Consider the following 24,159-nt stretch of genomic DNA (forward strand, 5'->3'; position numbering starts at 1 on the left):
CTTTACTATCTTGAAGAAAGTGGGGAACTAGTGAAGGATTTTCAGTAGGGGAGAAAAATGGTAAACCTCACAGACTGGCTAAACTACCATCCACTCCCCTTGCCTCCCTTGCCTATCTTTATTACAGAAGCTAGGAAAGGTAAAAATTCACATTCCAAGCCTCTACTGCAATGAGGGATGGCCACAGTGATACAGTTCTTGCCACTGAAATGCAAATCTACTTGAAAAGGCTTCTGGCAAAGCTTTTGATTTTTTGATATCCAGGGCTTGTTCCACCCCTTGCCTTCTTGCCTTAAATCCAGCATGTGTAAAACTGTGCCAGTCATGCTATAACCCTAAGAGAAAGGCCAAAAGCATCCCAGGTAACACAGCAATGATACCATTGAGCTACTCAAGCAAAGCCAGCAGCCATCTCCAGATTTCTTGTTATTCAAAATGATAACTACATTCAAGTGATTTAAGTTGGGTTTTCTGTTATGAGTCTGAACGTCTCCTTGACCAATAAAAGTTATAAGAATAAATGTGTTTTCAGAATGGCCATTTCTGAGTTACTGTGGAGGATGGATTAGGAAGGGACAAGAATGAAGGTATTGAGACTTGTTATGAAGTTATTATTGTACTCTAAGCAAGAGAAACAAGGGCAGTGATGATAGCGAGGAAAATATAGATGCAGAGATATTTAAAAGGTGAGAGAGAAAAGGCAAGATAAAGAAAAGGTTTCAAGTATCTTCTAAGTTTCGAGTTTGAGAAACTAGGTGGATAGTCATGCCATTCTCCAAAACACATATGGTGAGGCATAAGTTCAGCTTTGGACATATTCAGCTTGGATACCTATGGGACAACACGTGAAAATAATAAGGCAGTTGACTATGGATCTTGAAGTCAAGAGTGAGGTCTGGATTAGAGAAACCCAGATTTGAGAGTACCAACAGACACAGAGTACTGTCCAATAGAATTATAATGTAATTCTAATTACATATGTAATTCTAAAGTTAAAATAGATGGATTTAATTTTAATATTTTATTTAATTCAGTTTTTCCCAAATGTTATTTCAACATGTTATCAATATAAAGTTATTAATAGGGATGATTTACATGCTAAGTCTTTAAAATCTGATGTGTATTTTATACTTAAAGCTCATTTCAATTCATCTGAATGCCTTTTTCATCACAAATACTTGATCTATAAATTTCATAAAACTTACAGTTGAAAAAAGTAGATTCACATACCCATACTGTTTCAAACACATTTAAGTTTGCCAGTACCTGAACGAAAATTTTTCCTTTACTTTCTAAATGCACACTGGAAAAATCCTGTTCATCTGTTTTAAAAAAACTGATTTGCCTTCAGAGCAAAAGCACATCAGTTTGAAAACTACATTTGTCCAAGTTAAGTAAATTCAATAAATCTTATGTCAGCTCAGTATTGCCAACACTGAACTCAGAGTTACTGTGTAAATTGAAAAGCAACTCTAAACATCAATAAGTAACATTTTTCAAATTTTTCTTATAGTTTTTGTAGTAAATTTACCTGTCAAAAACAGTTAAAATCTTATGTATACCGATTCATATTAGAAAAATGTGTAAAGTTATTCTTTTATTTTTAAAAGTTTCAATTTCAAAAAAAATTCTAGAGGCTTCCCTAGTGGCGCAGTTGTTAAGAATCCATCTGCCAATGCAGGGAACATGGGTTGGAGCCCTGGTTCTGGAAGATCCCACGTGCCGCAGGGCAACAAAGCCCACGTGCCTAGAGCCCGTGCTTCAAAACACGAGAAGCCACCGCAATGAGAAGCCCGCGCGCTGCAACGAAGAGTAGCCCCCGCGCACCGCAACTAGAGAAAGCCCGCGCGCAGCAATGTAGATCCAATGCAGCCAAAGATAAATAAATATTAAAAATTTTTTTCTTTAATAAATAAATAAATTCTAGTACTTGTCTAGGTAGCACAAGTAGGCTTTTTACCTTACTTGGAGCTTCAAATTTAGATCATTCATATTCTGTGTAATACTGAGCAGAAAACAAATGACCCAATTTTCTCTTTGATTATTAATTAAATATTTGGCTAGCATTTCTGTTGTTGCAAGAACATCCTGAACTGGTGTTAACGGTACAGTAAGTTTTGTCAAACTTTTCCACAATTCAACCAACTGGCAGAGTACACAAATCACTAAATTCATTGTCTTTTAATTTGTTCAGCAATCCTGTAAGCTGATGTTGACTCATAGCACTTAACAGCTAACAACTGTACCCATGACACTATCATAGAGACCATTTCGGAAAACTGAGCACAAGTACTCTCAAACTGTATCATACAGTGGAATGAAGAAATAGGGGAAACACCAAGCTCATTTAAAAATTCCAATGAAATCTGACTTTTGACCTAACCTAGCTGGAGTGCCATTTGTTGTGACAAGAAGTAATTTTTTCTCATCTAGATGAAACTCTTGATAATTTACAGATTAAAATATAGCTATACAGGTCATGAATTGAAATTATTTCTTTGTAAATTTTTTAGTCCTGTGAGACAAAATGCACTCCAAGTATTACTTGGACAGCACATTTTCTATTACATAACTCATCTAAAGCTAAAGAAAAGTACTTGTAATTTTTCAGATTTCATATCAATTAATCTTTAATATTGTTAAAAATTCCTGTAACATTTGGTGACAACTAAAGACTTTGTACTTTTTTTATAAGATGTTTTTAGGCTTTAACTCATAAATTTCTAACAACTTCTATAACTGAAATAATGAACTTTACTATCCATCTACCTAAAACTAGTTCTTTTTCATGCAAGAATCCAAGCTCTTTTATATCTGGCCAAACTTAACAAACTCAATCCTTTTAAAAATTGTTCAAAAAAATTCTGTTGGACATTTCATTGTGATTTCAGGTGACTAAATTTCAATTCTTTTTTGACTTTTGAAAGGTAACTTCATTCATTCATTATACATCTGCTGGAACTGTCTCAATATTGTTACTTTACTGTCTTATTTTTTGTTAAATTATAGCTTGTTTTTCTCTGCCACAACAAACTGCAATCACCATTCACTGTGAAATCTGCAACATACCTTCTTCCAGTCTTTCTGTTTACTGTCCCAGCTGTAGGACTAGCTGCTGCAGTTTTTTTCTTTTTTAGTATGCCTTCATTTTAAAAATTTAAAGTTCATTCATATTCATGTCTAAACTAGAAAAATAATAAGTAAAACAAGTATATCAATTACCAATTATGATTTATAGAAGTAATCACTGTAATTCCTGTTGTCAGCATAAAATATTCTGATAAACACACTACATTACATTGATTCATAGGAAAAAATAATTTACACTGAATCCAACACCAACTCAATCAGTGATGTTTATATGTAATACCAGACATAGCACATGGAGTCTGACAAGCACATTCCAACAATCACACCTTAAGCAAGATAACAAAGTTAAATGTATTTTTAAAAAAACAAATAAGTTGAGTTCAACAAAAATATTTCACACTGCTTTAGTTTTTATGTTTAATTAAAATTAATTTAAAAATTTACTTTCTTAGTCCTACTGAACTGATTTCAAATGCTTAATAGCCACATGTTGCTAGTGGTTACCATATTAGATAGTGCAGATATGGAAATGAGAAAGACAAAAGTCACAAGGCTTGCAGTTTTTGTTCCATTTCTCTTTTATTTGATATAACTTCCAGGCCTTAGAATTTATCTAGGTTATATTACTCTTTCGTATCCTCACAAAAAAATAAAACAAAACAAAAATGGAATTGTTGGATGTTCTGTATAGGATTCCCTGAAATATGTATTTGGCCCACTCTAGCAGACATGGACCAACCGCTAAAAACCCACTGCTCCTAAAAACAAACAACTTTAGAATGCCTTTTAAACAGCAAGGTGCTGAATAAAGTTTAACAACTGGCTTTTGAAATAAAAATGTATGTATATAAAAGATGTACAGCATTATGATTTACAAATGATAAAATCATACACAATACTCTTCTCTTTGGCCGTGCCATGTGGCTTGCAGGATCTTAGTTCCTTGACCAGGGATTGAACCCAGCCCACGGCAGTGAAAGCGCCAAGACCTAACCAGGGAATTCCCACACAATACTCTTTATTGTATGTTCCATATAGCCAACTGATTCTCGTAGGCTTTTGTTGACTTTTGCCGAACTCTTGTATCTGTAGCTAACCTGTGATTGCAATTTGACCAGGATTTTACAAAGGGAGTTGCATCCCAATCAGCTAACTCTTTTCCCAACAAACTTATAGTCATTAAATCTGATATATGACCTACGGTTAAACTATTTCTCACCCTTGTACAAATTATGTTCATTAAATTGAAACCTCTTTCAGCTTCAGCACTATTGACTGCAATGGTGCTAACTATCTTTTTGGCTTTTGGTACGGTTGTAGGAATTGAAACCTTGTTTGACCTTACATTATTATTTACAAATTCCCGAAAATCATTCAAATCAATTTCAAATTTTAAAATTTCACACAAATGAAATAGTTTTTTTCCACCAGTTATCCATGGTGAAGTTATTTCTTCATAAGGCCATGTAGAACGTTTTAGCAAATCAAAATAATTAAAAATACTTTCATCATGGTTCCTGTCAGATAAAAGACGTAAGTTCATGTGTTGAATTATATTTTCTAGTAACATGTTCCTAGGAAGGGCATTAAATTTATTATTTTTATTAAATGGAATATCTTTAAACTTATCTGACTTAATAAAATCTTCAATTTGAGATTCATGCTTTCCAGCACCAATTTTTAAATTTTCCAAGGCTTTTATGGTGCATTTGATCAATTTTTGTGCTTTCTGAATATTAGTTGAGCTGGACTGTAACACAGTTGAAAGTAGTGAAAATTCTTCAAGAATGTCAATCATTAAAGCAAGGTCTTGCAAGAAATTAATGTTAGCTAATCTCTTTGCCAAACCAGAATGAGAATGATAAAAATGCATATATAATACAGGATATGCACGCCATACAGCAGTAGCAGCTTGTAAACTACATGCTACCCATTTTGGTCCCATTATCCGGCCAATTTTAACAATTTCAATTTCGAGATCTTTAGCTACATTTTCTAAAAGCTTGCTTTGATTTTTATTAGATTGATGATAATTAGAATAAATTTTATTGAGAAATATTTTAAAATGATTCACCTGTTTTATTTCAGATATTGATTCATCAAGGGCCAAGTGCAATCGATGGTTTAAACAGTTCCAAATAATGATTTCAGGAAAATTTTCTAACAACTTTGTAGCTACTCCAGACTTTCTTCCCAGCACTGTATTAGCACCATCAGAACAAAATGCAATTAAATTTGCTTTCAAATATTCATTAGTGAAACCACAATCATTTACAGTACTCAATAATGTATTGAAAATACACTCTGCTGTGGTTGACACTAGTTCTTTTAAAGCAACAAATAACATAACGGGGGCAGGAACCGACTGAACTATGCACAGCAGAAAAATCACAAGGGTCCTTTTCTTTGAAACTGTGGATGCCTCATCAATTACAATACAGATTTTGGCATTTTCTTCTATAATATTCTTAAATATCGTCATCTGCATTTCTTTTGCAATATGCTCTGCTATTCTTGTTGCACTGTATCGTGTATTTAAACAACCGACCTCTCCATTTTTCTCTTGTAATTCTATTGCTCCTTCAAATCAGATAAAGGTCTATTATGTTTTATTAAACTATAAAGAGTATTGAAAACTTTCACAGTAGCATCAATATTTTTATTACTTTGTTTATGCACTAAATTAGAAACTGAGTCATTAACTGATTCCTTTAACAAATCTTGAATTTTACCATGGGCTTTAGAAACATCATGTTCCCTAATTTTTTTTCGCAGAGAAGCTTGTCTAGTAGTTTTATTACTGCCATTAGGGGTTACTAAATATGCAATCCACTCCTTGGACACATGGACATGCTTTTCTGCTTTCAAACCCAAATGCCGAACTGTTGAACAATCCTTACATCCTAATTTACCTTCTTTTATTTCAAGCCATTTGTACTGTTCTGTAAACATAAATGCTTGTTTTTCATTCCAACAATCCGGAAGCACAAGATTATCCATTTCTTCCTTTGATGAACATGATGGCTTTTCTTCAATGATTGGTTGTTCGACATATTTGAAATTTGATTCCTTAGACTTAGACAATCCACAATAGTTTTTGTTCCTATCGTTACTTTCTGTGCCTGTTTTCACTTTCTTCGCATTTAAAAAATGCAATAAATCACCCTGTCGTTTTGGCATTTTAGGGAACAAAATCTGAAAAATAATTTTACATATGTAAGTAAAAGTCATGGTAATACTTTTAAGGTTAATGTAAAAACTTCCGTTAATGACTTCTTTATATAATTTTAGAAATAAATTTTAAACTAGAATACTTACCTTGATTTTCAGTTTGTACCTATAACTTCAATATGACTTGCTATTTCTTGAAAAATGCACTATCAGTTTTTAAAATTCTATAGCCAATAATAATGTCACAAAATCTGACTGAACTTTTGATGATCACCCAATTCAACAGAAAAGTTGCTCATATGATTTACTAGTTCTAGTGTGAAGATTGGTTGATACTTTCATTTACATTATTAAGAAGAATGTAAAAAAAGATGTGTATCAGAACTCCACTCATTCATCAATGATAACATCAACATCTTTGTTGAATCAATGAAGAGTTTTCAAATACTGTAAGATTTCCTCAATTTTTTGTATAGCATAGAGTCTAGTAGTTAAAGACATATGTTTTTAGGCTTAATCTACATTAACATTTCATCCATCACTTCCTTCAGTTTAGACAATCAACAAATAATAAATCACACCCTGCTCTGCACAATAGTTTGCCAATTACCTCGCTGTAAACACTTCCATCTTCCTTCAGGAGCACATTGTTATACCATATTTCTACCACACAGTACAACAGATGTAAATAACCTCAAGTGTGTAGATATTAGGGTATGATGAGTTTTGAGCATCCATGACCTTAAACATAATGATAATCTATTTACTTCTATTATTATTTTTTTTTTTTATTTTTTTTGCGGTACACGGGCCTCTCCCGTTGCGGAGCACAGGCCCCGGACGCGCAGGCCCAGCGGCCACAGCCCACGGGCCCAGCCGCTCCGCAGCACGCAGGATCCTCCCAGACCGGGGCACGAACCCGCGCCCCCCGCTTCGGCAGACGGACCCCCAACCACTGCGCCACCAGGGAAGCCCCTTAAATTTTTATATACTTGAATTTTTAAATTGATGTATAGTTGATTTAAAATGTTATGCTAGTTTCTGGCGAACAGCAAAGTGATTCAGTTATATATATTCTTTTTCACATTCTTTTCCATTATAGGTTATTACAAAATACAGTAGGACCTTGTTGTTTATCCACTTTATATACAGTAGTTTGTATCTGCAAATTCCTAACTCCTAATTTCATCCCTCCCCTATCTTTCCCCTTCGGTAACCATAAATTTGTTTTCTATGTCTGTGAGTCTGTTTCTGTTTTGTAAATAAGTTCATTTGTATCATATTTTAGATTCCACATATAAGTGATATTATATGGTTTTTGTCTTTCTCCTTCTGAGTTACTTCACTTAGTATGATTATCTCTAGGTCTATCCATGTTGCTGCAAATGGTATTATTTCATTCTTTCTTATGGGTGAGTTATACTTGAATTTTTAATAATGGGTATGTTTAACAATCAACTCAAATTTAACAAACAATTCTTGCAAGCCAGTTCAAGCCACCCCCAGCACATACTGCACTTAATGACATAACTGAAGAAACACAAATATAATATACTTACATCACTAATGACAGGAGCTTTGCTGTTTATCATCACCACAGACCAGATCAATGTATTCAGGAACAGGTCTTGATGGTCACTCCTAAAAAGGAAGTCAGCAAATTTACAAGTCATTAACAATCATTCAAACCAAACGTGCCTTTTAAATCACTAGGGTTTTTTTTGGTTGTAATTAGCAATAATTCCTGTGAAGAGGTGGCCTTACCGGTGGTGCAAAATAATCAGAAATAGAACCAGCAGAGGTAAAGATTCAGAGAAGACCATTATGCAATGATGACAAAACCCAAAAAGAGCCTATATCTATACAGAGGAAAAAAGCCATGTACTCCTTTGGAAATGGGAAATAGACCAGGGATAATGTGAAAAAGACACAGATATCATAGTACAGTATTTTTAAACTGGGATGATTATCAATAATCTTTTACATATCTAAGCTCAAAAGCATGGAGTTCTTTGATATCTCTGCTTCATCCTTCATATCCTTACACAACCAAACATCAAATCTCTTCAATCTTTTCTTTACACACATACTACCTTCAACATAGACCAGGCCTTAAATACCCCAGTTGAAAACCTAGATTTTATTTTACAGGCAAAGGAATTAACTAGTAGCGTTGAGACAGGAACCACATTAAAGTTGTGCTTCAAGAAGATTAGGAGACAGGACTTCCCTAAGACTCCATGCTCCCAATGCAGGGGGCCCAGGTTCAATCCCTGGTCAGGGAACTAGACCCCACATGCCTTAACTAAAGATCCCATGTGCCTCAACTAAAGATCCTGTGTGCCACAACTGAAAAAAGATCCTGCAGGTCACAACAAAGATCCCACATGCTGCAAAGAAGATCCCACATGCCACAACTAAGACCCAGCACAGCCAAATAAATAAATATTTTAAAAAATAAACTTGAACTGCTAATAATTTTTTTTTTAAAAAAAGAAGATTAGGAGAGTATGAAATGTGGGATGATCAGTTAAGAAGAAAACCAATGCAGACAAATGGTAATTTAATACTAAAGTAGAGTGAGGGCAAGGAGAATAATGAGCAAGTGCCCTCTTCTTGTATGTACACTGCACCTCAGGAAAATTTACACCAAAGATTAGAGCTCTTTCTGTACTCCCCAATTTTCATCATTCCTTTCTTTCAGCATATTGTGTTTAGTTTGGGGCTTATGTATATGGCAGCATACAAAGAGGATGCTGTGCCATAATGCAGACTGAGGCTGGAAAATAAGATTTATACGAAAAAACTAAGAAATCCAAACCAGAATACGTCAAGTAGTAACATACTTCTTGATAAAAGATATAAAAAGAACACAAAAATTTTTTTGTATGTGAAAACCCTCAAGCAGAGCATTGTACCCAGTAGCATTTCATCTTTTTTGGATGGTACTATAAAAAACATAGTAATAAACACATCCTGATGGAACCCAGCATAGGATGGGGTGAGAGGAAAGGAAATTCCAATCAGAATGTAGTTTAAAGTAGAATTAAATGATCATTTTTATGTGGCACCATTTAAATGCCAACAGGAATATTTTTACTAGATTCTTCTCATACTGCAATTCCACTCAGTGCATATAATTCATTGCTTATTGAGCTGTCAAATCTTCAATCCTCTAATTGTAAACAAAGCTATTTCTAAGAGGTTCTATCAAGCTGGATGTATACTACTCTGGATGCAAAGATACAAAAAAAAAATTCTCCATATTTAAAATAAAATTTAAATTAAGATTTCTAAACCTCACCTGGACACAAGCTGATATATTAACTCAGTCAGAATTTACAACATGATTATGCATTTAATCCTGAGAGTATGACACAAAATTACACCTATTTATTTCTCCATCCTTAATTTTGTAGAATCCTACTGTGGTTCTCAAAAAAAGGCACACAAATCATAAACACTTGTGTCACGCCTAGCTAGAGCTGCACAAAACACCATGAAGGTCATCGTATCCTATTCACTGTCTTTATACCACGGTCAGGAAGAACCTAAATTATTCTCCTAATGACCCCTGCAATCCTCTTTCCAAATGTTTTTCAGTACAAAAACAGACATCACGGCTCTTCAATTTCCACAGCTACATCGCTTACTCCTCACCACATGGGGAGGCAAAGTCAGCATACAATCCTTCTTGGTATTCCCAAATTTATAAAAGTTCCAAGTGTCAAGAAAACATTACCACATGCACTATTGTGGGGAAGAATGTCAAGGAAATGATCTTGATCTTGCAAAGAATTTCTATATAACCCTACTAGAACATAAAAACAATGTTACCACAACCTTTAGGGAGGGAATTTTGTTTGATTTAAAAACAAGTCATTTGCAAGAGGGAGGAAATATGGGGATATATGTGTATGTATAGCTGATTCACTTTGTTATAAAGCAGAAACTAACACACCATTGTAAAGCAATTATACTCCAATCAAGATGTCAAAAAAACTGAAAAAAAAATAAATATAAAAATAAAAACAAGTCAATTACATGGTTGTCTTAAACCTACAGCAACTAAGAAACACACAAACATTAAACAGGCAAACCTTTAAAAAAGATTATACACCTTTAACAGCAAACCTCAACTAACTGCAATATTCAAAAAGAGTAGTTCACAGTAGAAATATTCTCCAGCTAACTAAGATACTACTTTAAGACACACATCCCTGCATTTGCACCAACATGAAGATTCCTGGGCCCCACCTCCCATTTCTCATTCCATAGGTCTGGAATGAGGTCCAGAAATCCACACACTTCTACTTACTAATGCGTGGAAACTACTGTCTGAAGGAAATAAAAACAGAAAGATACAGGAGGTTCCTGGTGATAGGGGCCCTTCATTGTGAACCTTGCCTGCTGGACTGTGCTGTAACAGGATGACCTCAGAGCTTAGTGAAGTCTTCAAGCCACCCGCCTTCACGTTATGGAGACACACAGGCTCAGAAGTTGAGTTCCTGCAGCCCTTCTGGTTTTCTACCTCATTCCTCAGCACTAGCCTTCCCTTCTCCCTAACCTGTGTGCTATCTTTTAGAAGTTACTCTTAGTCTCACTTCAAAACAGTCTTAAGAGACCACAACCCTGCGTACATGAACGGCTCAAAGTGCAGGGGGAGAGGCGAGATTCATGGTACAACACGCACCGCAGGCCACAGGCTTTGTGATGCCAACTGGGGCTGCTCAGACACCTCCTCCGGCAAATTCCCTACTCCTATGCCCTGCTCCACAGTGTACAGTCCCTATCAGACATTCACACACACGTTTGATGCACGATGAACAAACAGGTGAGGGGTAATCACATCACGGCTTTTCACGCATAGTCTCTGACTCGGAAAAACCCGAATATCGTCGCTACTTACACTAACAAACTGAATGTCATCTTCGTTTTCCTCCGGTGTTGACTCGGACGCCTCAGGCCCAGCTGGAGGAACACATTCTATTATCTATAAAAATAAGCCAAAACACGGTTATCTAGACAACCCCGCACTTACAGAATTAGATTTTTCCGAAGGGAACGAAGAAGGAAAGCTCTCGCGGAGACCTAACGGAGCCCCAGCCTCCGCGAGCCCGAGCTCGCGTCCGTGGACCGCAGGGGCCCCTCCGCATCCCTTCTCCCAGAGGAGCAGGGAGCACGCTCCCCCAAGAGGCAGTCGGCCTCGGAACCCACGCCGCGCCCGCGCCAAACAGCGGTCTCCGAGCCGGGCGGCCACTGTTGCTGCGTGGCCCTCTCCCCCAGGCCCACTAGGTTCCCAGGCCCGAGACTCTAGGCCCCAAACGCTAAGCCCCCAGACCCCCAGGCCCCTAGTCCGCCAGGTCCCAGACTCTAAGCCCCCCAGCCCAGGCCCCCCGAGGCCCCCAGGCCTCCTAGACCCCAGACCCCCTAAGCCCCCCAGACCCCAGGTCCGGCCCAGCAGCCCCCGGACTCTGCACAAGGCCGGGCCCAGCCCGCTACTCACCTCCGACGCTGGGTCTCCCATCTCCCCGCTGCCGCCGTCGCCGCCACCGGCGGCAGTAAGGGCTGCAAACCGCTTCCCGTGAGCAGCGGCCCAGTAGGCCCATGGGGCCTGGCCTCCTTCCCAGAGTTCCGGACACCCTCGCCCGCCGCGCGGGCCGCTGGGAAATGTAGTTCCGGCCGCGCCGAGACCGCTCCGCGCGCGGAAGGGCGCGGAAAGACTGAGCTACTGCGCATGCGCTCCTCGAGATGCTTCTGCTGCTCAAGTGGAATCGTTAGGTGACGTTTCTCTCCCAACTTCTCTCTCTGTTTTCTGTTTCAGAACAAAATTGTGGTTTAGATAATAGATCAATGGTAATAAAATGCTTTCTAGTGAAATAGTGACCAACCGTTTTCTTTAAAAAAACACACACAAACGGGGCTTCCCTGGTGGCGCAGTGGTTGAGAGTCCGCCTGCCGATGCAGGGAACACGGGTTCGTTCCCCGGTCCGGGAAGATCCCATATGCCGCGGAGTGGCTAGGCCCGTGAGCCATAGCCGCTGAGCCTGCGCGTCCGGAGCCTGTTCTCCGCAACGGGAGAGGCTACAACGATGAGAGGCCCACATACGGCAAAAAAAAAGAAAACAAAACAAAACAAAAAAACACACAAACGATGGTGAATACATAAAATGTGTGAAAACAGGTATTATCTGAGGACATGTAAAGCTTTTCCTCCTTTCCCCATCAGCCTAAGATCACCTGTAGGCTGACGAACCTGTATTCCCACAGAATCACCTTTGTGATTCTGACCCTGCCCTGCAGTGAGCAAGGCCATACAGCGGAATAACCTCAGGAGACAAAGGAATGGAGTTATGAGATTTTAAGGAAGGGTTTATTTAGGTAGGTGAAATGTCAGTGAAACTGTTCTGATAGGGTCAAACGCAATTATAGGGCCGCGTGTAAAGAGTTCAACATTAGGTCTGGACTGCAAAGGTCTTGGTAACTTGGTAACTACAAATTAAGATAGATACTAAATGATGTATCCAGAAAACCCTGTGTCAGGTGTGAGATATGAGGCTGGTTCTCTCTATCAAAGAGACCAGCCAAGAGAGGAGTATTTCATTCTTACTGATACATTTTCAAAGAACAAAGTGTCTCATACTCTGATTTTAGAGAACAAAGTTTCTCATTGAGCCAATAAGAAAGCAGTAGTTATCAAAGTCACAAAGCAGTATCAAATATGACTTTGTGCCATATTTCTTTGGTAGTGTTTAAGCTTACTTTATGTGTGTGTGATATTTAAGCCCAGCAGACATTTAATTTCTCCTCGGAGGTCCGTTTTTGCCGGTCTAAATGAGCACATGACATTATGTTCATAGGTGGTATTAGATACAACTGTTATATTTTTTGCATTTTCACAAAGTGCACTTGTTCCAACTAAATTTGGGGCTTGTAGAGGAAAGTTGAGAACAGGAGGGACCTACCATGATGATCTCCCCAAAAGCCACAGGTAGATTAACCATTTCTAAATCCCTTAAATGTCCAGGAGAGGTTTGCATTTAAAAGATTTTCCTAATCTGCTGGTAAGAGTTCAGTACAAACGCACTGTGATAGGTTGCTGTTGGAAGTTTTTCAGTTAAGCTCTTGGAAAACAGCAGCAAGTACGTGCCTAGAGTCCAAATGTGCTCATGCCCTTCATTTCGGTAATTGTTGAGGGGATGGTCTTTTCCGTTTAAGATATTCTAATAGGTATGTAGTGATATTGCATTGTGATATTTTTTAAAAATATGTATTTATTTATTTGGTTGCACCAGGTCTTAGTTGCAGTAGGTGGGTTCCTTAGTTGCAGCTGCAGGGCTCCTTAGTTGTGGCATGCATGTGGGATCTAGTTCCCCGACCCGGGATCGAACCCAGGCACCCTGCATTCGGAGCGCAGAGTCTTATTAACTGCACCACCAGGGAAGTCCCCTGCATTGTGATCTTAATTTTGCATCAACCTAATGACTAATAACGTAACAATGTTGAGCATATTTTTATGTGTGCCTTTGCCATCGTTATATCTTCACTGGTAGTGTCTGTTAAGACCTTCTGTCTGTTATTTAAATGAGTTATTTATTTTCTTATCAAATTTTGAAAATTTTTTATCCTGGGTACAAGTCCTTAACAGATATGTGATTTGCAAATATTTTCTCCCAGTCTGTGGCTTTTTTTCCCCCATTTTCTTAAAATTGTCTTTCAAAGGGAAGTTCTTATATTTGATGAAGTCTAATTTATCAATTTTTTTTTTTGGTGGTGTATCTAAGCAAGATTACAAATACTTTCCTTTGTTTTCTTCTGAAATTTTTAGAATTAGGTTTTAATTTTAGGTCTGTGGTCCATATAGAATTCATTTTTGTATATGGTGTGAGGTATGCATATGTATATACCATTGTTCCAGGACCCGCTGTTGAATAGTTTTCATTTGAATTGCCTTTGCACCTTTGTCAAATACCAGTTGTCCATATTCATGTGGGTCTGTTTCTGAACTTTCAGTTATATTCTATTGATGAATTTATCTATCTTGACACCAGTACCACACGGTCTTGATTACTGTAGTTTTGCAATAAGTCTTGAAATGAAATAGTGTTAGTCTTTCAGCTTTATCTTCTTGTTTATCTAATTGTTATAGGTGTTTAACTTATCTCAGCAACGTTTTGTAGTTTTCACTGTCAGATGTTATCTTGTATCTTGTTATCTTATATATCTTGTCAGATTAATTGCAAAGTATTTCATATTTTTGATGGTATTGTAATTGGTATGATTTCTCAAATTTCAATTTCTGATTGTTCATTGTTATTACAGAAATAAAACAGATTTTTCTCTAGCTTTATTAAAATCTAATTGACAAATAAAAATTGTATACATTTAGGTGTGCAACATGATGTTTCGATATTATTACACATTGTGAAAAGATTACCACAATCAAACTAATTAAGATATCTGTCACCTCATATAGTTACCATTCTGTGTGTGTGTGTGCATGGTGAGAACACTTAAGATCTACTCCCTTAGCAAATTTCAAGTATACAATACATTATTGTTAACTATAGTAACCATGCTATCTATGTTAGGTCTCCAGAACTTACTCATCATGTAACTGGAAGTTTGTACCCTTGGACCAACATCTCCTCATTTCCCCCACCCCCACAGCCCATGGTAGCCACCATTCTGCTCTCTGTTTCAATGAGTTCATCTTTTTTAGATTCCACACATGAGATCATGTGGTATTTATCCTTATGTGTTTGGCTTTTTCACTTAGCATAATGTCCTCCAGGTTCATCCACATTGCTGTAAATGGCAGGATTTCCTTCTTTTCTAAGGTTGAAGAGTATTCCACTGTGTATGTGTACCATATTGTCTTTATCCAGTCATCTGTCAACAGACATTTAGATTGTTTCCATGTCTTGGTTATCATAATAATGGTGCAATGAACACTGGAGTGCATATATCTCTTTGAGATACAGATTTATTTCCTTCACATATCTACCCACAAGATATATGCTAGATCATATGGTAGTTCTATTTTTAATTTTTTGAGGGATCTCCATACTATTTTCCATAGTGACTGTATCAATTTACATTCCCACCAACAGTGCGGAAGGGTTCCCTTTTCTCTGCATACTTGCCAGTCCCTATTATTTCTTGTCTTTTTTGTAATAGCCATCTTAACAGGGGTGAGGTGATATCTCACTGTGGTTTTGTGTTGCATTTCCCTGATGATTAATGACATTTCATATAACTGGTGGCCATTTGTATGTCTTCTTTGGAAAAATAAGGTCAGGTCCTTTGCTCATTTTTAGATTGAGTTATTTGGTTTTTTGCTATTGAGTTGTATGAGTTCCTTATATATTTGGATATTAATCTCTCTTTAAAGAGATTTGGTTTATGGTTTACAAATATTTTCTTGATTCTGTAGGTTGCCTTTTTGTTTTGTTGATAGTTTCCTTTGCTGTGGCAGAAACTTTTTAGTTTGATGCAGTTCACTTGTTTATTTTTGCTTTTGTTGTCTGTGCTTTTGGTGTCATATCCAAAAATATCATTGCCAAGACCAATGTCAATGAGCTTTTCCCCTACATTTTCTTCTATTTTTCAGTTTCAGGATTTACATTTAAGTCTTTAATTTAGTTTGAATTAATTTTTGTGTATACAGTAAGATAAGGGTCCAATTTTATTTTTTTGCATGTGAATATCCAGTTTTCCCAACACCATACATTGAAGAGACTATTCTTTCCCCATTGTGTGTTCTTGATGCCTGCGTCAAATATTAGTTGTTGATATATGGGAGGTTTTATTTCTAGGCTTTCAATACTGTTCTGTTGGTCTATGTGTCTGTTTTTATGCCAGTACTATATTGTTTTGATTACTATAGCTTTGTAATATAACTTTAAATCAGGAATTGTGATGTCTTCAGCTTTTGTTCTTCTTTCTCAAGATTTCTTTGGCTATTCAGCGGCTTTTGTGGTTCCATAGGAATTTTAGGATTGTTTGTTCTATTTCATGAAAATGCCACTGGGATTTTGATAGAGATTGTAATTGAATCTGTAGATCACTTAAGAACATTTTAACAATATTATTCTTACAATCTATGAACAGACCAGTGGGGCTGTCCCATTTGTGGGGGTCTACATGTGAGGTGTCCCAAGGGGCTGGTGGGCAGGCCTCCTGGTGGAGTCTGTCAGTCAGTAGGATCCTCAGCCCTTTGTTGAGTCTGAGTCCTGGTTGCTGTAATTCCCATCTCTCTTCCCTGCACCAAGCCTCTCCTGTATCTAGCCATGTCAAATACCTCGGGATTCTGGGTAGGCAAGAAAGAAGTGGGCCTCTTACAGCGTTCAGCATGGCTTGGGTGGACCAGCTCATTCACTACCTCTCACTTAGCCCCATGGGAAAAATTATGGGCCAAGGGGGTTTCTCCTGGTACTAAGCTGTGCCACCTTGGGGGAGCGGTGATGTGGGTAAAGTGAAACTATTCTTACCATCTTCAGTCCATCTATTCTTGGATTTTTTTGTTTAGTGGTGTGCTGGAACCTCTCTGCTGGACCCCTGGGCTCCCACAAAGATAGTCTCATCCATGGATGAAGATGATGGTAGAAAACTCCTATTCTGCCATCTTGCTGACCCGACAGCTGAAATACAATGATTTCCGTAAATTGATCTTGTATCTTGCAACTTTGCTGAACTCATTTTTTAGTTCTTTTTTTTTTATACACTTTTTAAACTTTTTAGTTCTAATACCTTTTTGGAGATTCCCTTAGATCATCTGCATAGATAAACTTGTTGTCTATGAATAAAGACAGTTTTTCTGCTTCTTTTCCGATCTGAATACCATTTATTTATTTATTTATTTATTTATTTATTTATTTATTTTTAAAGACTTTGCACATTCCACTTACTCTTCTTTTGGTTGCACCAAGTCTTAGTTTCAGCAGGCAGGCTCCTTAGTTGTGGCTCGCAGGCTCCTTCATTGTGGCTTGTGGGCTCCTTAATTGCGGCTCATGGGCTCCTTAGTTGTGGCATGCATGTGGGATCTAGTTCCCTGACCAGGGATCAAACCCAGGCCCCCTGCATTGGGAGTGTGGAATCATCCACTGCACCAACAAGGAAGTCCCCTGAATACCTTTTATTTCTTTCCTTGGTTTATTGAACTAGTTAGAAGCTCCAAAATAATCTTGACTGTATGTGGTGAGAATGAACATTCCTGACTTGTTTCTGACTTTAGAGGGAAAGTATTCAGTCTTCCATCATGAAGTATAATGTTAGCTGTAGGTTTTAACTGCTTTGTTAATTTTCAGATTTGGGACTTCCTGGGACACGTTGACTTTTTGACCCTTTATTTGACTATGACCAGGGAACAGGAGCACCGATATTTGTTATTGACCCCCAGGATGATTAGCCCTGGCCAGGCTCCACCTCACAGTGACCAGAACCCACAGAATGAACATGGACATACACTTCCAGTGGATGGTCTATCAGGTGACCACAAAATTGAAACCCAGAGAGCAGACAATGACGTTGCAGATACTGAATTAGAAAAAATACACCTCAGCTCTTATTTGACAAGCATATATGACGGTTCAATATATGAAGCTTTTTATTTTTATATTTTTAGATTTTTTAAAATCTTTTTAAAAAGTCTACAAATAATAAATGCTGGAGAGGGTGTGGAGAAAAGGGAACCTTTCTACACTGTTGGTGGGGATGTAAATGGGTGCAGCCACTATGGAAAACAGTATGGAGGTTCCTTAAAAAACTAAAAATACAGTTGCCATAGGATCCAGCAATTCCACTCCTGGGCATATACCCAGACAAAACTCTAATTTGTAAGATACAGGCACCGCTGTATTATGTAAAGAAGCCATCAGCCTAGAAAATGATTTTCTCCCTGGATTTTATTAATAAGAAAAAAGCAAATGCTTTTTATGTTTTCAATGGGATTTATTTATATTTAAGTAAAAGTAGCAAATGTTAACATAAGTTATTTCCTTAAGAATATTTATTTTGTACAACCACATTGTTATCAAGCGACGTTTATGGAATGTTACTGGGTCCACAGTACTGGACTTTTAAACCATCATATTCATCCTCCTTTCCAAGTTTGAACATGGCCTTGTGCACTGAAGAAGCATGGCTTGACATTGTACAGTTGTCACGTGTGACAACCTGATATCAAACGAGAAGCCTGTTGATAATGTTTTATCTTTTATTCATTTACAAAATGGTATTTGTATATGTGTGTGATTACTAAACCCATAGATTTTGTTTTCAATTATTTTCTCTTCTGATACTATGAAAACAAATCAGTTAAAACTAAGCAATGTAGCAGTTTGACGTTTTGTATTACACATGCATATTTAATATACTTTGGGCAATAAAAAGTTAGAAGCATGTAAACAAACAAACATGAAAAAAGATTTTTTAAAAAGTTGATACATTGTTTTAACAATCATGAAAACTTGGGTTTATTTCTTTTTCAGGAGCACAGTGGAATAGTTTGATATTCAAATAAAAAGGTCTTGCTGTTCTCATTTTTTCAGATTCTTATTTTATACAATTTTATGTAACAGAATAATCCTGTAATCTTATTGCCAAAACTCTATTACTTCTTTAGATATGATTATCTGATTTTAGGCTGATTTTGCTGCTGTCATGTTTGTGAACATTGATTATTTCACTGTTTACTTTTCCAAACATGTGCTTATACTAAAGATCCAAAAGCTAAAATGGAGAGTCATTGGTAATAATAAACGTACAGGGATTGATTAGGACAATGATGAATCTTAGGGGTTAAAGTTTTTGTTGCTAGGATAAGAGCTCTGATTGTCCTGTTCGGTTAGCTGTACAAAGGACCACTCTGGGGCAGGAAAGTGGGTATTTCCAAGAAACCATATTGCATGCTCACGAGCCTGCTAGAAATTCTCTGGTTTGATGCGTCACTGGTACTGAGGGTGAAATCTACATGCAGCTTCTTCACAAGCTTGTGCTCCATCAGGGCGGCCCAACAATGTCACAGGTTTCTCCCAGCCTGTCACTGCACCTGTCCCTGTGCTCACTGCCAGGGAGGCTGCAGAGTCTCCAACAAGATCCAGCGTTAAGACTTACAACTGAAGGTGCTTTTGTTTCAGGCAACTATAATACCTATAAAAAGCAAGTAAAAAAAAAAAAAACCAGCAAATTTATGTTAGAGTTCTTATAGTAGTTTTAGATTATTATTAGGTTATTTTATGTTATAATAATATGTTATAATAACAGTATGAGTTATTTATCTTTGTGTAAACTACAAATTTTTGCTTAAAAATACATAATTGTTAATAAGAGCAATTAATGTTGAGGTGACTTAGGAATTATTTTATGATCTATTCAGAAGAATTACAGCATAGGTAGCAACTAAAATATTTTTATCTCACAAGACTTTTAAAAAACTCAAACACACAAAGGAAAATTAAGGACCCCCACATACCCATCTTAAAATATTATCAACAATTCTGTCTGTCACTCTATGGTAACATTGATTGTTTAAGTATCAGGAAATTTCCCAAGTCTGCCTTGCGTCTGTCATATATATATATCTTCTTTATCCATTCATCTATCAATGAACACTTGGGTTGCTTCCATATATTGGCTATTGTAAATAATGCTGCAATTAACATAAGGGGGTGCATATATCCTTTCAAATTAGTGTTTTTGTTTTCTTTGGAAAAATATCCAGAAGTTGAATTGCTGGATTGTATGGTAGTTCTATTTTTAATTATTTGAGGACTCTCCTTAACTGTTTTGCATAGTGGTTGCGCCAATTTACATTTCTATTGACTGTGTACGATGGTTACCTTTTCTCCACAATTTGTTATTTGTTGTCTTTTTGATAACAGCTATTCTGGTAGGTGTGAGGTGATCGCTCATTGTGGCTTTGTTTTGCGTTTCCTGATGATTAGTGATGTTGAGCATCTTTTCATGTGCCTGTTGGCCATCTGTATGTCTTCTTTGAAAAAATGTGTGTTCAGGTCCTCTACCCATTTTTTTTTTTAACATCTTTATTGGAGTATAATTGCTTTACAATGGTGTGTTAGTTTCTGCTTCATAACAAAGTGAATCTGCTATACATATACATATATCCCCATATCTCCTCCCTCTTGCATCTCCCTCCCATCCTCCCTATTCCACCCCTCTAGATGGTCACAAAACACTGAGCTGATCTCCCTGTGCTATGTGGCTGCTTCCCACTAGCTACCTGTTATACATTTGGTAGTGTGTATATGTCCATGGCACTCTCTCACTTCGTCGCAGCTTCCCCTTCCCCTTCCCATGTCCTTAGGTCCATTTTCTACATCTGCATCTTTATTCCTGTCCTACCCCTAGGTTCATCAGAACCATTTTTTTTTTTAGATTCCATATATATGTGTTAGCATATGGTATTTGTTTTCCTCTTTCTGACTTACTTCACTCTGTATGACAGACTCTGGGTCCATCCACCTCACTACAAATAACTCAATTTCATTTCTTTTTATGGCTGAGTAATATTCCATTGTATATATGTGCTACATCTTTATCCATTCATCTGTCAATGTACACTTAGGTTGCTTCCATGTCCTGGCTATTGTAAGTAGAGCTCCAATGAACATTGTGGTACATGACTCTTTTTGAATTATGGTTTTCTCAGGGTATATGCCCCGCAGTGGGATTGCTGGGTCGAATGGTAGTTCTATTTATAGTTTTTTAAGGAACCTCCATCCTGTTCGCCATAGTGGCTGTATCAATTTACATTCCCACCAACAGTGCAAGAGAGTTCCCTGTTCCCCCCCCCCTTTCCAGCATTTATTGTTTGTAGATTTTTTTGATGATGGCCATTCTGACTGGTGTGAGGTGATACCTCATTATAGTTTTGATTTGCATTTCTCTAATGATTAGTGATGTTGAGCATTCTTTCATGTGTTGACAATCTGTATGTCTTCTTTTGAGAAATGTCTATTTAGGTCTTCTGCCCATTTTTGGATTGGGTTGTTTGCTTTTTTGATATTGAGCTGCATGAGCTGCTTATAAATTTTAGAGATTAATCCTTTGTCAGTTGCTTCATTTGCAAATATTTTCTCCCATTCTGAGGGTTGTCTCTTGGTCTTGTTTATGGTTTCCTTTGCTGTTCAAAAGCTTTTAAGTTTCATTAGGTCCCATTTGTTTATTTTTGTTTTTATTTTGATGTCTCTAGGAGGTGGGTCAAAAAGGATCGTGCTGTGATGTATGTCATAGTGTGTTCTGCCTATGTTTTCCTCTAAGAGTTTGATAGTGTCTGGCCTTACATTTAGGTCTTTAACCCATTTTGAGTTTATTTTTGTGTATGGTGTTAGGGAGTGTTCTAATTTCATTGTTTTACATGTAGCTGTCCAGTTTTCCCAGCACCACTTATTGAACAGGCTGTCTTTTCTCCATTGTATATTCTTGCCTCCTTTATCAAAAATAAGGTGACCATATGTGCATGGGTTTATCTCTGGGCTTTCTATCCTGTTCCATTGATCTATATTTCTGTTTTTGTGCCCGTACCATACTGTCTTGACTACTGTAGCTTTGTAGTATAGTCTGAAGTCCAGGAGCCTGATTCCTCCAGCTCCGTTTTTCTTTTTCAAGATTGCTTTGGCTATTCGGGGTCTTTTGTGTTTCCATACAAATTGTGAAATTTTTTCTTCTAGTTCTGTGAAAAATGCCATTGGTAGTTTGATAGGGATTGCATTGAATCTGTAGGTTGCTTTCGGTAGTATGGTCATTTTCACAGTGTTGATTCTTCGAATCCAAGAACATGGCATATCTTGCCATCTGTTTGTATCATCTTTAATTTCTTTCATCAGTGTCTTATGGTTTTCTGCATACAGGTCTTTTGTCTCCTTAGGTAAGTTTATTCCTAGGTATTTTATTCTTTTTGTTGCAGTGGTAAATGGGAGTGTTTCCTTGATTTCTCTTTCAGATTTTTCATCATTAGTGTATAGGAGTGGAAGAGATTTCTGTGCATTAATTTTGTATCCTGCTACTTTACCAAATTCATTGATTAGCTTTAGTAGTTTTCTGGTAGCATCTTTAGGAGTCTCTATGTATTGTATCATGCTCTACCCACTTTTTAATTGGGTTGTGTTTTTTTACTGTTTGATTGTATGAGTTCTCTGTATATTTTGGATATTAACTCCTTATTGAGTATGTCATTTACAAATATTCTTCTTCCATTCATTAGGCTGCCTTTTTGTTGATAGTTTCCTTCATTCTTCCTCTTTTTTCTTTTTCTGTTCTTTTCTTTGCTCTTCTTTTGTCTCTGTTCCCATGTGATTTGCTGACTCTCTTTAGAATTACATTTGGATTCCTTTCTCTTTTTTGTGTGTGTATCTATTATAGATTTTTGCTTCTGGTTACCATGAGGTTTATATATACATGTGATTATTTTAAGTTGATAGTCTCTGAAGTTCAAACACATTCTAACAACCCTGCATTTTTACTTCCTCCCAGCATGTGTCATGTTTCTAACCTCATATTTACATCTTTTTGTTTTGTGTACCCCTTAACTACTTATTGTGGATATAGATGATTTTGTCTTAACTTCCCTACTAGCTTTGTAAGTGGTGGATATACTACCTTTACTGTATGTTTGCCCTTACCAGTGAGATTTTTTTTCCTTTTGTAATTTTATATTTCTAGTTGTGGTCTTTCTTTTCCACTTAGAGAAGTCCCTTTAACATTTCTTGTAAATGTTAGTGCAGTTTAGTGGTGCTAAGCTCTTTTAGATTTTGCTTGTCTGGGAAACTCTTTATCTCTCCTTCAAATCTCAATGAAAGCCTTGCTGAGTGGAGTATTCTTGATTCAGGTTTCTCTTTTCATCACTTTGACTATATCCTGCCACTCCCTTCTGGCCTACAAAGTTTCTGCTGAAAAGTTGGCTGACAGTGTTATGGAAGTTCCCTTGTGTACAACTAGTTGGTTTTCCCTAGCTGCTTTTAAGATTCTCTCCTTATCTTTAACTTTTGTCATTTCAGTTATAATGTGTCCTGGTGTGGACCTGTTTAGGATCATCTTGTTTGGGACTTTCTATGCTACCTGGACATGGAAGTCTGTTTCCTTTCCTGGGTTAGGGAAATTTTCAGTTATTATTGCTTCAAAAAAGTTCTCTCCCTCTTTCTCTCTCTCTTCTCCTTCTGGGGCCCCAACAATGTGAATGTTAGTATGTTTAATATTGTCTCAGAAGTCTTTTAAACTGTCCTCATTTTATTTCCTTTTTCTTTTTCTCTTCAGCTTGGGTGATTTCCACCTGTCTTTCAGTTTGCTGATCTGTTCCCCTGTATCATCTAATCTACTGTTGATTCATTCTAGTGTACTTTTCATTTAAGTTATTTTATTCTTCAGCTCTGTTTGGTTCTTCTTTATATTTTCTAAGTCTTTATTAAACTTCTCACTGTGTTCATCCATTCTTCTCCCAAGTTTGTTGAGCATCTTTATGATGATTACCTTGAACTCTTTATCAGGTAGATTGCTTATCTCCACTTCACTTAGTTCTTCTTTGGGGGTTTTATCTTGTTTCTTCCTTTGTCACCTCATTTTGCCTAATTCTCTTTGTTATTTGTATGGTATGTAACCTAATGGTAGGTTGGTTACATTTCATGATCTTGGAGAAGTGGCCCTTTGTAGGAGTCATTCTATGGGGCCCAGCAGCACACTCCCCTCTGGTCACCAGAATTATATGCTATAGGGATGCCCCCATGTGGGCTGAGTGGGCCCTCTGTTGTGGTGGGGCTGACTACTGTGGGTACCCTGGTACATAGGACTGGCCTCTAGTCCAGTTGGCTGCTAATCCCTACCTCCTACAGAAACTACCAGCTGTTGGTGGGTGGGGCCACATCCTGGCACAGCTGGCTGCAT

General features: G+C 37.3%; 2 protein-coding genes across 3 annotated transcripts in view; both read right to left on the minus strand.

Annotated features, from left to right (window-relative positions):
* Window positions 1–3,650: 3,650 nt before the first annotated feature.
* KIAA1586 (KIAA1586 ortholog) lies at window positions 3,651–11,921 on the minus strand. Its single transcript, XM_059077107.2, is given in 4 exon segments — window positions 3,651–5,676; window positions 5,679–6,285; window positions 11,171–11,254; window positions 11,768–11,921. Coding segments are annotated over 4 exon segments (2,280 nt in total). The 5' UTR covers window positions 11,789–11,921; the 3' UTR covers window positions 3,651–4,108.
* Window positions 11,922–18,192: 6,271 nt separating this feature from the next.
* BEND6 (BEN domain containing 6) overlaps window positions 18,193–24,159 on the minus strand; it is a 51,709-nt gene continuing 45,742 nt past the window's right edge. For both annotated transcript variants that reach the window (XM_067005895.1, XM_059077106.2), the window contains one exon: window positions 18,193–19,413. In XM_067005895.1, the coding sequence (XP_066861996.1) occupies window positions 19,397–19,413 (17 nt within the window). In that variant the 3' untranslated portion in view covers window positions 18,193–19,396. The remainder of the gene's footprint in view (window positions 19,414–24,159) is intronic.

Source organism: Kogia breviceps, chromosome 10, assembly GCF_026419965.1.
Source record: "Kogia breviceps isolate mKogBre1 chromosome 10, mKogBre1 haplotype 1, whole genome shotgun sequence".
In the NCBI taxonomy this organism is placed as follows: Eukaryota; Metazoa; Chordata; class Mammalia; order Artiodactyla; family Physeteridae; genus Kogia; species Kogia breviceps.